This window comes from Phoxinus phoxinus, assembly GCF_949152265.1.
Source record: "Phoxinus phoxinus genome assembly, chromosome: 15".
In the NCBI taxonomy this organism is placed as follows: domain Eukaryota; kingdom Metazoa; phylum Chordata; class Actinopteri; order Cypriniformes; family Leuciscidae; genus Phoxinus; species Phoxinus phoxinus.
The window spans coordinates 30,450,838-30,467,852 of NC_136890.1; the positions used below are offsets into that span (position 1 = coordinate 30,450,838).

Genomic DNA, 17,015 nt, shown 5'->3' on the forward strand with positions numbered 1-17,015 from the left:
ATTTAAAATCTATTTTAAACATATTTGACGACGATATTCGTAAAGAAATACTTTAATTTTTGGAGCTAGAATGAATTTGCTATACAAAACTGTTATTGTATTTTAAATCTAAATCCGAGGGACCTTGTTTTTTGAGAGGGTTCAGCGTTTACTTCTCGACATAAATGATCACAATTCAATTGAGGTTAATAAACGTACATTTTAACAGTACAACTGAGGAACCCTTGATTCACTTTCACACATGAATACAAAAAGACCAAGGCTGCAGAAAGCGAGATATATTATAATTAGCCGTTCTAGAGAAAGATGCACTGGCCGTCTAATCGGGTTTTCCCTACCTTACAATTATTAGTATTCGTCCTTAACAATTATTTATTAATCTAATTAAACCTATTCTTAACATGAAATTTCCTCAGAATCGCGCCATTCCTGTTAGAGGTTTTAACGCTGGTCAGTGACTATGACAGAAAGAGCACGGAATTTTGACATTTTACATGGACCATAATTACAATTTAATATTATTGAATTAAAACGTAACATTTGTAATATATATTTTAGAATTAGCTGATTTCGTCTGGGAGATGACAGGTTCCAACCCTATAATAATTTGTGTAAATGTATAACCAAAGTTTAGTTTCACACAACAAACTTCTTGTTGCTTATTAATTAATTGTATAAAGTTCCCATAATGTCATTACAATAATTTGGCCACATTTGGACAAAAAAACAACAACAATCTTTTATGAAAAATTAACCATGGTTTTATTATAGTGAAATGTTTTTCAGTAAATGTCTTTTTTGCAGATTACCATTTGTATAACCAGTTTTACTACAAATATACCATGGTTAAACTATGGTTAGTGTAGCAAAACCATGGTTAATTTGTGGTTTCCATGGTTTAATAGTAACCATATATTTTGGTATTATTTGTAGTAAAACCATGGTTCATTTTCGTGAGGGATATCAACCCAACAAACTATGGTTGACTAGGGTCCTTAATGATAACAATTCCTTTGTGTAGAGGCACAAGAAATAAAGACAAATAATAGACATTTCACCAGCTACAAAATATCTCTAGATGATCTTTTTTTAATGCACAATACAGGGTTATGAGATTAATTAAAAATCTATAAAATTTAAGCACAACAAACCAGTGGTGTCACAGCACCATTCAAAGAGTGAAGCCAAGGGTTACATTAATGCAAATACAATACAGAAACTAGATGAGTGTCATACATGAATTACAGTTTTAACAAAACAACAGCTAAGACACTGACAAATCTTCGCAAAGTGAGGCGACTTCAGCAGCAATTGTACATTTTCTCTGTAAGATCAAAGACAAAACCTCAGATTGTCAGGAGGGTTGCTTCATGTGTTAACGGAATAGATGAATAAAAGGGAATGACAGGAACCTTATCTGTCCTTGCTGGTTCTCAGGTCTGGGGTAATTGGGTCGTGTTGAATTGTCTGGTGCAGCATGAGGGCCATGAGACCTGCCCGATTCGTCATGGCCAATCTTACATTGCGCTCCTGCTCAAACAATTCATCCAACTTGTACCACTGGGGGAATAAAAGAGATGATACGAATGAGTAAATTAATGAAAGATTAAATGTAAGATTGATGAACAATAATGTGAAAACAACATCAGCTGCTAAGAAATGTCTTGAAAGCAACAACGTCTTAATCCATTTGAGTAAATAAATACATTTCTTTGCTTCAAATAAATGATTCCTTTGCAAAGGTAACAGGTTGAGGTAATGCGCTGACCACTCTGACTCGCTCCAGGTCCACTTCAGCCCTGCGGAGTTTCTCCCAGCAGTAGTGTTTGTTACACTTGCGTTTGGACACCCTGCAATATTCTCCAGTGGGTTCGAATACATCACGAACCAGTGGACACCCACAGACCTCGTCTGCAGGGACCTGCACGCATTACATTCACATTTATGCATACGGTCTCTAATTATCTATGCAAATTGAGTGTTAATGTATCAAATTAATGTAACCTTGGGGTCTCTGGAGTGCTCTGGACAGAGAACCTGCAGTCTCTTACAGTAGGTTTTGCTCTGTGGATTGTAAACATCACAGAAGAGCCGTGTAGCACTAGATACAAGGAGATAAAGAGCAGAATAAAATGAGAGTATGATTTTGTTGACATTTTTTTATCTATTTTTAACAGGAAAAGTAACTTTTCCCTCATTTTACAGATGAATAGAACAAATGCAGACATGCCATTTGGCAAAAACTCATTTTTGGAAGATGGCAGTTTACCATGTATAACTTTATAGATAAAAGATATACCAATGGTGTTTTTTCTAAGTGTTTATGTATCATAATAATAGAAGTGTTTGTCTGAAACACATGATAGTACCAGGTGAAAACAGTAATGTGTCTTTGCTAACCATTTGTCATCGGATCACTGAAAACGCATTTTAAAACCAGGTGGTTTTAAAACGCATTTTAAAACCAGGTGGCATTTTAAAACCAAGGCTTCTCTCTTGCACGCTCAAATTCCAGGGCTATTGTATATAATTTGCGGGTGTCAGGGAGCCGCTATCAATATCCGAAGATTCAAATGATCAAAAGTGACAGTAAAGAATGTCTATATCACACTGTATACCACAGTGGAAGCATCTAAATCTAAAAAATATGTAATATTATAATTTTTTTAAATGTACTTACCCATCTATGCGTGTGGGGTACATGGAGCCAAATGATGTCTGACTCTCATACTGGATAGAAGGAAAAGATGACGTTATTAAAAGACATACATCATTTTAAAAACAAAACATTAAAACGTGACCACAGTTTAAAGGTCTATGCATCATTATTATTAAAACAGACAACACACCTTGGCATAGCACCTTTCCATGTGACGCAGCGCCACCTTGGGGTTAACTGGGTGACTGCAGGACACACAGAAGATTTGCAAATCAGTGTCGTCATCGCCCTCGTTGACCTTCAGGGGAAAGAAAAGCGATGTTCAGGACACTGTAATGAGTTTTCAGTGTTTACAGCAGTGCAAATGTCATACTGAAACTATCTCTCACCTCTTCATCGTACTGTACGACCTGCTGTTTGGCCTTAGCGATGATACCCTCCAGCTCATGGAACCGTTTTTCCATCTCAGTGAGTCGCAAGCGAGCTGACTGTTGCTCACGGCGGATTCGCTCCAGAAGTTTCTTGCCCTGTTCTTCTGCAATGCACGGGCTCTGCTGCCACTGCTGGATACGCTGGGGCAGGATCTCATAGATTCGACTGGCAAGACAAAGGCACAAATATTCAGAGTCTGTCTAATCTCCAACATACTCTACAACTGTGAAGTATTTCCAGGTTTACTTGGCAGCGAGCTTCATGCCGCAGTCATCAGAGCAGTATTTGGAGCTGGTGCGTGCAGCTTTGACACATCCGGGTCCGAGGCACTGTCTTGCTCCTCCACTGTCTCGAACCTCTGGCCGCTCGCTGTGTCTCACCCGGTCCCGGTGCTTCTGTTTGGGTTTGTGCTTCCGAGGCTTATTCTCCTCTTTCTTATGAATGAAACGTCCAAACATAAGTTTCCATTCTAAGCACAATGATTTACTTTAAGCCATTAAAAGATTAACCCTATAAAACCCACTGTATATATTTGATACGCAAATTTCGAAGGCCTCTAAATTATCAACATGATCAAAACTTGCTCAAATCCTGTTGTACACAATCTACTACATGCCTTCTGTTGTCTAACTTATAGTTCGTAATTTATAGTAAATGTAAGAATAATTTTGTATTGTTACTAGTAATATTTCGAGATAAACGCTTACTGGGCTGAAGCAACTTTTGTTTACTTGATTATCCATACACAATTTTTCAGAAAAATCATGTTCAAAAGTGAGTATCAAATATGATCCATCAGGCTTTGAGGAAAGATCTCTCAATCATCATTGTATTGCTTTGAATTATTTATTTTGCCCCAATAAAGACTACAGAGCTCTGATCATAAAACTAAGCATTTACATTTAGTCATTTAGCAGACGCCTTTATCCAAAGCGACTTACAACTGAGGACTACAGCAAGCGAGTCATCGTGAAGAGGCAAAAATAACGCAAGAAGTGCTCAAAATACAAAGTTCAGGCATTGCTCAGAGTAGCAGCCAAACAAGGGAGGATTAAAGGATTTTTTTTTTTTAATGTCAAGTGCTCACGGAAGAGATGAGTCTTCAGTTGTCTTTTGAATGTATTTAAATATCATTTTACTAAGACATATTATTGGGAGATAGAGAGGGACTAACTGATATGAATTTTATGCAAGTAGTCTGCTATACTGTTAAAGATCTCATTTACATTAGAAACTATCAGGATGTCAACTTTTTGGCCATATAAACATCAGCAACTGCACCAAATTGCATATTTTTGCTCAGTTTGTGCCTCTGAATAAAGCTTTATTTTATATTCTCCTATATGAGCCATAAAAGCTTGTACTTGTTTGTCGAAAAGTTCAATAAACTGTTAAATTTCTTCTTTCGGGGTATTATTTCATATGTCAGGCTTTACAGGGTTAAACAAGCATTCTATACACATATTTGTAGGTCTTTACCTTTTTTTCAGATCGTTTTTCTCTTCTTTTCACGTGCTTGACCTTAACAGCTCTCTTTCTCAGAGCGGAATCAGCATATGAACCATCATCATCATCACTGTTCCAACCCTGAAGAAAAAACACAAAAAACTCAGACACAACCAATGATTAATAGAAATACATCCAGGGGTGTTACCAAGACAGCGAAGTGAGCTAACTTCTTTCAACAGGTACTTTTTTATAGCGCTGAAGTGTGATGTGAGGTACCGTGCTGTGTTCTCCAAACTGCCCAGCGCGGTACTGCTGATACAGCTCCATCTCATTCTCACTGTAGTCTTCAGACATTGGGCCGTCTTGATAGTCTCTGCCCTTAGACATGGAGCACTCCTCATCCTTCACTCGCAACATTTTCTGAAAAATAAAAGACAGTGGTTAAAGAAAGGCTGGAAACTGAAAGGTTGTAGGTTCAAGCACCACAAGGGATGATTCCTTAAAGTCACCAAAAAAATCAAAACAATTCTTGTTTTGTTTTTTAATGGAATATGAATTAGAAATATGAATTAGAGTGCTTATTAGAAATTATCTCTGCACATCATTATTATGTTTTAAATTCATGTGCCCTCATAATCTTTAATCAAAATAAGTTTCCCTACCTCTTTCAACGACATCATCTTTTCCTCTGATGATGTGTTTACTGGCGGGGCAACCTGTCACTCATATGAGATCGACCAATAGCATACCACAACCATCCAATCAATTCCCGATGAACAAAACTGAGTCCCGCCCTATATTTTGTCATGCTTGAGAAGCCGTTTCACTCGTATATACGTCACAAAAGAAAAGAAAAGATTATCGCAAATTCCGTTTCATGCCGAGTTATCAAGTTACTCCAGACGAATTTTCTCTGTAATTAGTGTACTGATAAAAGTGTCTGCTAAATTAAAATTATTAACAATAAATCAATGAAAAAGCATTAAAACTTACAGAACCATTTGAGAATAATTGCTGAGTGCATCATATTGTACACAGAGGCAACAAAACATTATCAGACCTTAAAGTATGGATGTATGATTTAAAAAAAAAGATGAAATCACAGGTAAAGCGACTCTTTTACAAAAGTGAAACTCACCCTAGCCCGCACTTCACACTGCCTTAGTCGGCATTTCTGCCTGATCTTATTCGGGCCGCCAAACTTCTTCATGTCTTTACAGAAGTCGCACAGTCCACAGTCCTCTGTGCGCATGCAGGCTTCACATTCTCCACACATGCGAGCGGAGCGCTTAATCTATGGACAAATCCCAAATACTCCCCTTAGTCAGTCCAAAGGGTTAACAACAAACAACACACTTTTCAGTTAGCGTCTTCACAAAGGTAATTTGAAGACATCAGTTTTTATGAATCAGAATTTCTCACCCGTGACCCACGCCGTCCATCTGATTTGAAATCCGGTGTGTCGGGCTGGTTATCGGTCCCGTCTGCCTCTGATTCTTTCTCCCGGCTTTTTTTGGGACGGTATTTGATCTCCAAGGAATTATTTTTACCTAGACCAAAGGATGCACACACTCAGGGTTGCTATTTACACTATAATAATAAAATAAATAAACAATAATTCAATTAAAAAGTCCTTACCTCGACACTTTTCACAGTACCACACGTGGATGGTTTTGGCCGTCTTCTCGGAAATATTAATGCAGTCTCCATGAAACCACTCACTGCAGCTTTCACAACCACTGTTTACATGAAAATAATTTCAAACATGCAATTCAAAATATTTAATTTTACAAAGAAAAAGCCTCCATTCAAACATTTCAATAGAAACACATCTTACATCATAAAGCAGTTGCTGTCTGGTTTGCGACAAACGCAATAAACAGGTGGGTTGCTCCGGCTTTGACTCATCCCGGGTCTGGGAGGTTTTTCACTTCTGTCTGACACTTCGCCTTCCTGTAACATAAGAGAAGAACCAGAACTTGCATCCAATTTTGCGTTTTCTGTATGTTACTACTACTGTAAGCCTGCCAGCTGATACTATTACTGTATTCTGTGCTGCTCACATTTTTCAAAATGTAACTATATACTGTATATGCACACTTTAATATGTTTCTATATACTGCAAACTAAACTCTGATACTTTGTGATGCCAAACCTTCATTTGAACGATAACATTTATGCAAGAGCTACTCTGAGCTGTCATTGCCATTTATATGAAATAGTATTACATTCTCTCTATATATATATAACGGCTTTTATCATACTCTTAACAAAAAAGTACCAAGTTTTGGGCATGAACGAGGTATTCTTTAAAGTGTCATGGTATATTAATTTGTTCATTCATAATCAGTACTATGGTATATATCAAAGTACCACGGTATTACATGTACCATGTATGTACATGTACAATTGTACCATGGCACCGCCCAGTTCTAAGTTACTTATAAGGGTAACAACAACAACAAGAATGGCAAAACTAATATTTCACTTACCATGACAGATTTGTACGGTTATTGTTCAAAAGAAAGAAATGTCACGACAGCCATTGAGAACATCTGAAGCACAAAAACTAATAAGCTGTCATAACATCGTGAACTAAACGTGTGTACAGTAAATTAATGTCATTTTACTCCTTTTGTTTACACAGAGGAACACTGCATAATAACATTTACTTCCGCTTCCACCGCTATGATTCTTCTTCTACGGGTTAGATACCAAACGATCTACTGCCACCTATCGGACGTGTGTGTAAAGGGACCACACCCACAGACAGGTGACAAAACTAAAACCATAAAAACGTTTTTGTTACTTGAATAATAAAATAAAATATTAAAACTCAAGGCAACATTTCTCATTTTTATTTAGTTTAACTGGATGTACTAAAAATGAAAAAATAAATATTAAAAAATATATAGAGAGGGAGATTAAAAATGCAACTAAAATTAAAAAGAAAACGGAAAGTATAAAAATAACACCTTCCAAACTATTAATACAACTATAATAGGATCTTGGTGAGACTAAAATAAAACTGAGTATGTAGAGAATTTCATTTTGATATTATACAGTAAAACAGTAAAAGTCTTTAACACTTGTTTTTTTTTTTTTGCATTTTTTTTTGTATTTTGACTGATATGGATTGTTGAAAAGTTTATTTAGATTTCTAATTAGAATCAAATGAGAATTAGCTATATAATTACTGACTAATATAGGCCTACCGCCAAAATTCAGAGAGAGATAGCCATAACGAGATGTGGGTCAATATAATCAGTCATATAAACAAATGATTATTGAATTATTATCGTCCATTAATATTGATAATACCCAGTGGCAGGCATGAATGTGTTTGAAACCATGCCTTCATGCAGCAAATAAACCAGAATTTTATATATAAAAAAAAAAAATTTTCGTACCAGTACTGCAGGTAAACCAAACCATATGATAAATCACCCGTTTATATACTGTCTATGAAATCGCCAGAGATGAATTAAACAGTTCCTGCAGTGCAGGAAGGATGTCGTGCACGCGCACAAGCTGGAGAGTTCGCAACACGCGCTGGTCAAAGCAGATGCTCGCGCTCACAAGCGAACATCACACATTCATTCTGAATTAAGGTGAATTAAAACGTCCTCGGTACAAGACTGGAGTTATTCGAGATAAGGTAAGAAAGACTTCAATTCAACTTTGTGTCTTCTTCAGGCTCTGGTCATTTCGCTTCATTCTGGGGCATCAGAAACAGAGTCACGTTATCGAAAGTTTACTTCTGTTTACTTCTTTCAAGTGCAAATGTAGTGCCAAAACTTTCATTTTTAAAATAACACGTGGTTAATTTGGACAAACAATATCTTGCATAATTAAATTCAAACTTTATCATTTTATATGGAAAGGATACACTTGATATGGTCTAAGAAATATTTCTATTTTGACATTGACGACACTGTTTGTTGTGCTTGACTGCTAAACATTCAAAATATAGGATACATTAATCATGATAAAATAATTATACTTAAGCAAAAAAAAAAAACATAAATAGGTTCAAAGGCATAGACAAATGAAATAATACATTAGACATTAATCATGGATATGTTATGTATTCTATAATATTTGTTAATGTTATTATAAAGTTGAAAACTAAACTTGAATAATGAATAAGAGCAACTGTCAAGGTTTTAAAGTAATCTGCAGGACAAAAGAAATTTCCTTCAAGACAAATATAATTACAATAGTAATGTATAATATAATCCCATCAGCTTCCTTCGGATAGATCTTACTTACTTAATTTCTTAGATACATACTCCAAAATATGAAAACAACATTAACTATGTTACAGTAGAGGAGTGGGAACATAGAATGACTCAGGGTCAGATCGAGACGAGCGTCGAACTAGAGAGATTGCCTACAATGAATGCTCTGTAGATAAAAAGTAGGCAGATCTTTAAAACAGCAAACAACCAGCAAAAAGGTTTATTATGACTCCTGCATATTAGCTCAGGGCTTTTATGATATTGTCAGGTCTGTCTGACTCCTGATGTTCAGATTAGTCACCTTTCCAACTCACTTCAGCTCATTTTGGAGAGGCAGCGCAGGCAAATGTCTGTTCAATGCACTTTAAAGTCGGCATGAAACGGACGTTGCTATAGTATTTTCATCCCTATTGTTTTGTGTATGTGAGTTAAACTGCTTCTCAAACAAGAAAAAATGTAGGGCGGGGCTTGTTTTTTTCATTGGTAATTGATTGGATGGTTAAATGGTTGTGGTTTGCTATTGGTCGATCTTATGTGAGTGACAGGTTGTCCCGCCCTCACGCCAGTAAACATGAGAAGGGAAGTTGCTGCGAGAGGGAGGGGAACTTGTTTTGATTGAAGCTTATGAGGCACATGAATAAAAAAAATGCAGAGATAAATCATTTATAATAAACATGGCAATATTTAAAAAAAGAAAAAAGAAGAAGAATAGTCAATTTTGATTTCATGGTAACTTTAGGTCACATTTTCAAGTGTTTCTCGTGCTGTTTTGGTGATAAAAATCATCATGTTAGAGGTTTTACTTTTGAACTCTACTCCACAAACACCCAGACTCGTTCCATACAGTCCATCTATGCTAAAATACTTCTCTTTCTGGATGTCCTCTCAGAGTTAGAATTAGGCGTCTCAAATGGAGACAGAAGCCATGGATGTCCAACAGCAGGGCAGCGTACAGGACAGGGTCGTGGCCCAGGAAAATCACGTCCTCACAACACAACCACAGGCCACCAGCAAACCTGAAGTCACCGGTGAGAGGGATGTTCATACAGCAAACCTGTTGATTTTTGAGAGTTTCAGCACGTTTAGCTTTCATGCTTAATTTACACTGGAGAAATAGTCATGACATTCAGACAGACTTAAATCATTATTTGTGACTGACAGGTCCTGTCTCAGCTGAGATCGTTCACAACGGAAGCAACGAGTCCCTGACAGACGGTGTCACATCCAGTGATGATGCTTTACTGCTTCCAGACCATATACCTACAATTTCACGCAAAATAGACAAAGTCAACGGTATTTACATTTTTATGCATCAGAAGGCAGTTAATTATTTAAATAATTAATTCACACAAAAATGGAAATCGTCTAACCACTTATTATTTTTCCTGTGAAACGCCAAAGGAGACACCAAACTCCATTGTTTCTTGTGTCTGTTATGAAACTTTTTTTTTTTTTGCATAAACACAATCATTATTGCAAATCCGTTTAGTGGCACAGAAATTACACACTTTCCCGTTAACAGTGTACCAAATCATTTGTAAGACCAAAAGTTTACAGTATCTTGGAATATTTTTGACAAGAAATGCTTGCCAGTTAAACTACTGTTCAAAAATGAGTCTGCTTGCTTACCAAGGCTGCATTTATTTGATAAAAAATACAGTAAAAATAACTGTTTTCTAATTAATATTGTGATAGAGACCGAGCCGTCGCAAGGAGAAAAACACCAAGATGTAAAAAACGGGGCGATGTTGGCGTCCAAAAAGATGTTTATTACAAGCAGATGTGCAAATAAAATGGTTAAGAGAAATAAAACAGGTTATCAATAAACACTAGAACTGTTATGTAGTAAAACAGTGCAAACTCTCCTCTTCACCCATTGAGGCCAGAGTTTCAGTGCGCTCACGCAACGCTACAATAACCTTGTTCAGATTCCCTCAAAAACCACGATCTGCCTCCAATCCTCCCTTCCACTAGTGACGGCTGCCTCAAATACACACTCTTCAAATTAACTCTTTTCTCACTATATGATTAATCAACAGATACACAAGATGATTAAGAACAAGAGTTCAATCTAGTCAATAAATACAATAAATAGGACGAATAAAACCAACACATACATTTGCACAAATATTTAGCTCCCACGTAGTTCGCTCTTTCCTTAAGGCCACGCCCACTCAGCCTAAAACAGGAGATATAAAACAGCGAACCTCACATAATATAAAATTTTTTATAAGAACAGTAAAAACACAATATGGAAACAGTGATGGAAGACAACTTCAAGGTCTTTCCATCAAAAATATATATTGTAAGATGTAATTTATTCCTGTGACTCGAACTGAATTTTCAGCATCATTACTCCAGTCTTCAGTGTCACATGATCACTCAGAAATCATTATAATTTGCTGATTTGCTGCTCAAGAAACACTTCTTATTATCATCAATGATGAAAACACTTGTTCTGCTGAACATTGTTGTGGAAACTATTTCATTGTTTTAAGGGTTCTTTGATGAATAAAAAGTTCAAAAGAACAGCATTTATTAAAAAAATTAATCTTTTGTAACATTATAATGTCTTTACTGTCACTTCTGATCAATTTAATGCAGCATTATTACAGAAGAAATAATATGAAAGAAATAATACAGGTCTGGAATGACATGAGAGTAAGAAAATGAAACAAAAAACTCACAAGGAATAAATGCAGACATAGTCATAAAATGTACACAAAAATAGACTAGATAATGCTAATTGGATGGGCCCTATATGTAATTGCATTGAATGTATTTGTATAAATATATATTTTACAAATTGTAATGTGTTCAAATGTATTATTGTCTGAGTTTTAATACATTCAAATGTGATTTTAACACATTTCAGCGAAGCCCAGTTTTCCCAATGGCTCCTCTCCTCCAGTCATCAATGGCTCTACTATCATCTGCAGACCGCCTGCTTCTTCAACGCCTCGTGCTTCAGCACAACAGAAATGCAAGCGACATGCAAAGTGCAATGGACACACACACCCTCACAGAAAACACACACCCTCCACTTCCATGAGCCAGCAGAGCTTCAAAGGCGATGCCTCCCAGATACAGAGAGTAGCTGGAGACGGTAAGAAAAGCTTTTGAACACACGTCATAAAAACACCTATTGGTTCAGGCCATGCTCACATTTTAGTGTCAATATGTTTATGTATTTTTAGAGCACGTTGGGGCATATCTGAAAAGAGGCCTCCGCCCACTGCTCTGTTCGTAAATATAGGGCCGGCTCTTATCTTTCAGTGACACTGGACGGCCCGCTGGATTTATCTTCATGAGTTTTATGGTCCCTTCACGTCAGCGTTTGATAATTCTTTCCGTTAGGTCACCCGTTAGATCTCTGTTTGATGACTAACTCACACTAGCTCATACATTATCTAATCTGGAGAATTTAGATACTGAGAGGGCTTGATGTTTTGACAATATCACGAGTTTGTGGAATTGTTTAACTCTTGTAAAGGAATTTAAACAGATAAATGAGTGCATGCTGGTGATATCGCTCAGGTTTGGTGTGCTTGCAAATGAAAAATGGCCTTATTAACCACATTATTTATCCTCAATCATTTTGCCTTTAGAAAAACAAAGGTAACACTTTATTTATGTATTTATTATAGTAATAACATTATACATTATTACACATGCAAGTAACTAAACCTTATTCCTAACCCTATAGTAAGTACAGTACATGTTGTCAATTAATATTACTCAGTTCTTGATTGTATAATTACACTGTAACAAGGACACCGTTAAATAAACTGTAACCAACCAAAACAAAATTTCTATGAGTTTTTGAGGGTAATATAAGTACAATATATAGTATAATATAAATGCTGATAAAGGCTATTAGAGAAGCGTAAGTTTGAACAATGTGGTCAAAAATTATAATGTCACTTCCTTATTATGATGTCCGCAAGGATGGATTAAATTGATCAAAAGTGACAGTAAAGACATTTACAATGTTACAAAAGATACAATGTTATTTCTATTCATCAAAGAATTCTGAAAAAAAATGCATCACGGTTTCCACAATAATATTAAGGAACACAACTGTTTTCAACATTGATAGTAATTAAATATTTATTGTGCATATTAGATGCATATTAGAATAATTTCTGAAGGATCATGTGACACTGAAGACTGGAGTAATGATGCTGAAAATTCAGCTTTGCATCACAGAAATAAATAAAAAATGTACAGTTTGTAAACTGTAACAATATATAACTAATTACTGTTTTTACAGTAATTTTGATCAAATAAATGCAGCCTTGGTCAGCATAAGAGACTTCTCTCAAAAACATTTCCTGACCCCAAACGTCTGAACAGTAGTGTACAGTAAGTGACAAGTATTTACAAAATACTGTCAAATTTTGCTTTTCCAAATGATTCCACAAATCTTTTGCATTACAAGTGAAACAACGTATAAAATGTTTTAACAAAGTCCAGTTATTATATAATTTACATTTCACGAGGACACAAATGTTTCCTGTGAATGACCCCAATACTGGTCAAACACCTCCATAAACACTGTATGCTTCTGTCTGTTTTCAGACTGCTGTGCGCACTGCATACTAGCCTGTCTGTTCTGCGAGGTGCTGTCGTGCTGTTCGGCCGTGGCTCAGTGTCTGGCCTGCGGTCTGGAGTGTGACGCTCTCTGCTGTTGTGGAGAAGCAGCCACCGGAGGTCTGGCGTGCTGTGCTGAGGACACCTGCTCTGCCCTGCTGGATTGTGGGATACTGGAGGACTGTTGCCAGTCTTCAGACTGTCTGGAGATCTGTTTGGAGTGCTGCTCCATCTGTTTCCCTGCCTAACGGGACTCTCTACTGAATGATATCAAGTGCTCAAAGGACCGTAAGTGTCGGGTATATGTGTTAGCGTTATCCCGCATTTTGTATTTATTTAGTATGAAGAATGAATTTGTTGCATTGATCAAAGTTGGACTGTTCTGTTCGAGGCTATTCTCTGAATTCAGACAGGCCTTAAATCTGAAGTGTGTTACTTTTTGTATGTTAAAATGGGTTACACTTTATATTAAGGTGTCCTTGTTACAGTGTAATTATATATTTATGTACTGAGTAATAATAATGAACTACATGTACTTGCTATAGGGTTAGGGTAGGATTTATACTAACATATGTAACAAGGACACTGTAAAATAAAGTGTTACCTTAAAATGCACACAAATTCAGCTGGTCATGTGATCACAACATGGCAGCCACATACCATCTTTATGTAGAATAATATATTCTGCACTTTTAAGAGCTTAAGTTTAAAAGTTTTCCTCCAGTAAGCTTAAAGATGTGTCAGACTCTTCTACTTAAGTAAGGTTAGAAATGTGCATTATGATAAATACTTTTAAATACTTCTAGTGTTTCATAGCACATATGCGACCTGTGCATGCATGAAGCAATAAACACCTCAATGCATTGAACATCTTCATCAACTGTGATTTTATACAATATAGAAAACAAATCCAGAGAGTAATTTGCTTTGAACAAACATCTGTTGTAATAATTAGCTCCTGTAATACTCTCTGTTTTAAAGTGTAACCGTTTTGCATGACAGCTGAGAATAATGCGTAAGGATCTTTGTTCTCTGTCTGTTCTCAGCACTATTATCTAAAGTGTGTGTGGCAGGAAGCCTGAGCGATGCAAAAATAACCAGTCAGGATGACTATAAAGCGTTCGCATATTCCTCTGGGCATGTTGAATTTCACAGCCTGTCTCCAGATGACTCTGCCCAGTGTTTAGACAGTGGGCACTGCTCGAGAGAGAGAGTCTGGCAGTGGGACAGAGATCTGTGTGTCCAACAGAAGCCAGTGAAGCTCTACTGAGACAACCTCCATCCCTCCCTGCATCCCGCAATAACAACATCAGCTTAAAACGCCCTCATGTCTGCCCATATCACACTGACTTATTGATTATATAAGTCAGCAAACCACAATGTATAATATTTGAAAATGTGTTGCAGAACAAATATGTTAATAAATTATATACATGATTAATAAATCTATATACATCTATCTGCTGTTTTGTAAAATCCTAAATAGAAAAAATTCCATTGCTAATTAGACTGCTTATCATAAATTATGAAAATTAAAAAAATGTATTTATACAGACACACTATAACTAAAATGCACTATACTATTATTTTTCATAATTTATTCATAAACTGAACAAAAGTGACAGCAAAGACATTTATAATGTTACAAAAGATTTTGATTTCAAATAAATGTTGTTCTTTTAAATTTCTATTAATCAAAGTTCATATATGATAATAATGAGTAATGTTTCTTGAGCCGCAAATCAGCATTAGATCATATCCGAATGATTTCTGACTGGAGAAATTATGCTAATAATTAAATGTTAAAATATGTTCAAATAAAAAGCAGTTATTTTAAATTGTAATATAAATAATATTACTGTTTTTATTGTATTTTTGAGCATTGGTGAGCATAAGAGATTTCTGTTTGTTTGTTTTTAAGTAAAGAAAATCTTACCTTCCCAAATTTTTGAATGGTAGTGTATTTATAGAAAGAGTAAATAAATCAATATATTTGTGAGTTTTAACAGCGATGAGGTTGACTGTATATAGAGATGAGTGTTACCTCCTGGACTGCTGGCGGAGGGGCAGGAAGGCTGTGTTTATTGTACAGATGTGCCAAGTGGCGTCAACAGGAAGTGGAGGAAGTGACTGAAATGACAGTGCTGGGGCGACAGGATAGGCCCACACGACCCTAATCCAGGTCCGGTTCTGACCCAGCGCTCCTGCCCTGTGTTTCAAAGAGCCGCCGCTCACAGGAAGCAGCTTTCAGCATCACTGCGCTAAAATAGACCAAACACAGTTTCACTGCATCAAAGCCCAGAGCTCATCGAGTCAGAAGAACAGTGGGTCAGTTCTGGTGACATCTTTAGATTTGATTCTTTTGTTCATTTTTACTTTTGTTCATTTACAACCCCAATTCCTGGAAAGTTGGGGACATTTTGTACAGCACAAAATATGTGATTTGTTCATTCTCTTGAACCTTTATTTAAAATATTTAATTGTTTTCACTGGCCAAATTAATTTTATTTTGTCAATATAATTTTTTTATATATACTGATGGCTGCTACACACTCCAAAAAAGTTGGAACTGAGGCAAAATAAAAGTGAAAAGATTTCAGAATATCCAAGTTGACTGTTTTAAAACAATTAGAAGGTGAATTGGTAATGCATGAGAGTATTGTGTTTGGGTATAAAAAGAGCATCCAGCAAGGAAAGATGGGTCATGATGGCTCACCACTTTGTGCCAAATTTCATGAGAGAATTGTCAAACAATTCAAAAATCACATTTCTCAATGAAAGATTGTACAGTATTTATGTCTTTCTCCATCTATCATACATACTATTGTGAAAAGATTCAGTGAATCCAGAGAAATCTCAGTCTGTGTGAGACAAGGCAGGAGACCTCTGTTGAATGTGTGTGACACTGCATGAGAAACCATCGTGACTAGAAGCTAACTACATATCAGCAACATAAATTCATCAACTAACCATTCAGAAATGTCCTGTTGCTTCTACATTTTGTCACTTCTTCTGGAGTCTCTCCATCATTGTCTGAATCCGGTTTGAACATAAAATACATTTTTGTAATATTCAGTGCATGTCTGTGTAAAAGGGCACGAGCTGTTGTAGCTCCGCCCTCTGTACCGGGAGCAGCAGCTCATTTGCATTTAAAGGGACAGACACGAAACGGTGCGTTTTTGCTCACCCTCAAAAAGTGACAACTTTAACATGCTATATAAAAATATCTGTGGGGTATTTTGTGCTAAAACTTCACACACACACTCTGGGGACATCAAAGACGTATTTTACATATTGTGAAAAGGGCATTATACCACCCCTTTAAAGAGAATTAACAAATCACAGATTCTTGATAAAATGTCCCAACACTTCTGGAAATTGGGTTGAAGTAGAAGCTGTTATTTTAATGACTGGCAAAAAAAAAAGCAATCTGGCGACTGTTGCGAGTCTCCTGTAGTCTGTGACGTCTTTCCCTCAGGCTGGCGTGATCATGGGCATGATGGCTTCGCAGACCAATGACCACAATCCTCCTTTTGTTCATTCAAGGTTTTGGAGAAGAAAGAGCGCTGACGTCGTGAAGACTCTCACCCATGAAGAACAACAAACTCTGCAGATTCTTCATGGCTGACTGAGGAGCACCA

General features: G+C 36.5%; 2 protein-coding genes across 5 annotated transcripts; one reads left to right on the plus strand and one right to left on the minus strand.

The window, feature by feature from the left end:
• Positions 1 to 1,069: 1,069 nt before the first annotated feature.
• cxxc1a (CXXC finger protein 1a) lies at positions 1,070 to 7,307 on the minus strand. 2 transcript variants are annotated; one of them, XM_079637297.1, is made up of 16 exons: positions 7,033 to 7,267; positions 6,378 to 6,493; positions 6,179 to 6,279; positions 5,963 to 6,090; positions 5,679 to 5,834; positions 5,203 to 5,256; positions 4,817 to 4,960; positions 4,571 to 4,678; positions 3,338 to 3,525; positions 3,049 to 3,256; positions 2,850 to 2,957; positions 2,681 to 2,730; positions 2,005 to 2,101; positions 1,769 to 1,921; positions 1,413 to 1,560; positions 1,070 to 1,324 (listed from the first exon to the last, which is right to left on the minus strand). In XM_079637297.1, the coding sequence occupies exons 1-15, from the start codon at positions 7,033 to 7,035 to the stop codon at positions 1,414 to 1,416; spliced, it is 1,761 nt and encodes a 586-aa protein (XP_079493423.1). In that variant the 5' UTR covers positions 7,036 to 7,267; the 3' UTR covers positions 1,070 to 1,324; position 1,413. The 2 variants fall into 2 exon arrangements, with proteins under 2 accessions (XP_079493423.1, XP_079493424.1); XM_079637298.1 differs by lacking the exon at positions 5,203 to 5,256 and having other exon boundaries at positions 7,033 to 7,307.
• Positions 7,308 to 8,039: 732 nt separating this feature from the next.
• LOC307011532 (myoD family inhibitor) lies at positions 8,040 to 17,013 on the plus strand. 3 transcript variants are annotated; one of them, XM_079637303.1, is made up of 6 exons: positions 8,061 to 8,198; positions 9,671 to 9,809; positions 9,943 to 10,074; positions 11,657 to 11,887; positions 13,363 to 13,662; positions 16,921 to 17,013. In XM_079637303.1, the coding sequence occupies exons 2-5, from the start codon at positions 9,692 to 9,694 to the stop codon at positions 13,620 to 13,622; spliced, it is 741 nt and encodes a 246-aa protein (XP_079493429.1). In that variant the 5' UTR covers positions 8,061 to 8,198; positions 9,671 to 9,691; the 3' UTR covers positions 13,623 to 13,662; positions 16,921 to 17,013. The 3 variants fall into 3 exon arrangements, with proteins under 3 accessions (XP_079493427.1, XP_079493429.1, XP_079493428.1); XM_079637302.1 differs by lacking the exon at positions 16,921 to 17,013 and adding an exon at positions 14,421 to 14,832; XM_079637301.1 differs by lacking the exon at positions 16,921 to 17,013 and having other exon boundaries at positions 8,040 to 8,198; positions 13,363 to 14,835.
• The last annotated feature ends 2 nt before the right edge of the window (positions 17,014 to 17,015 follow it).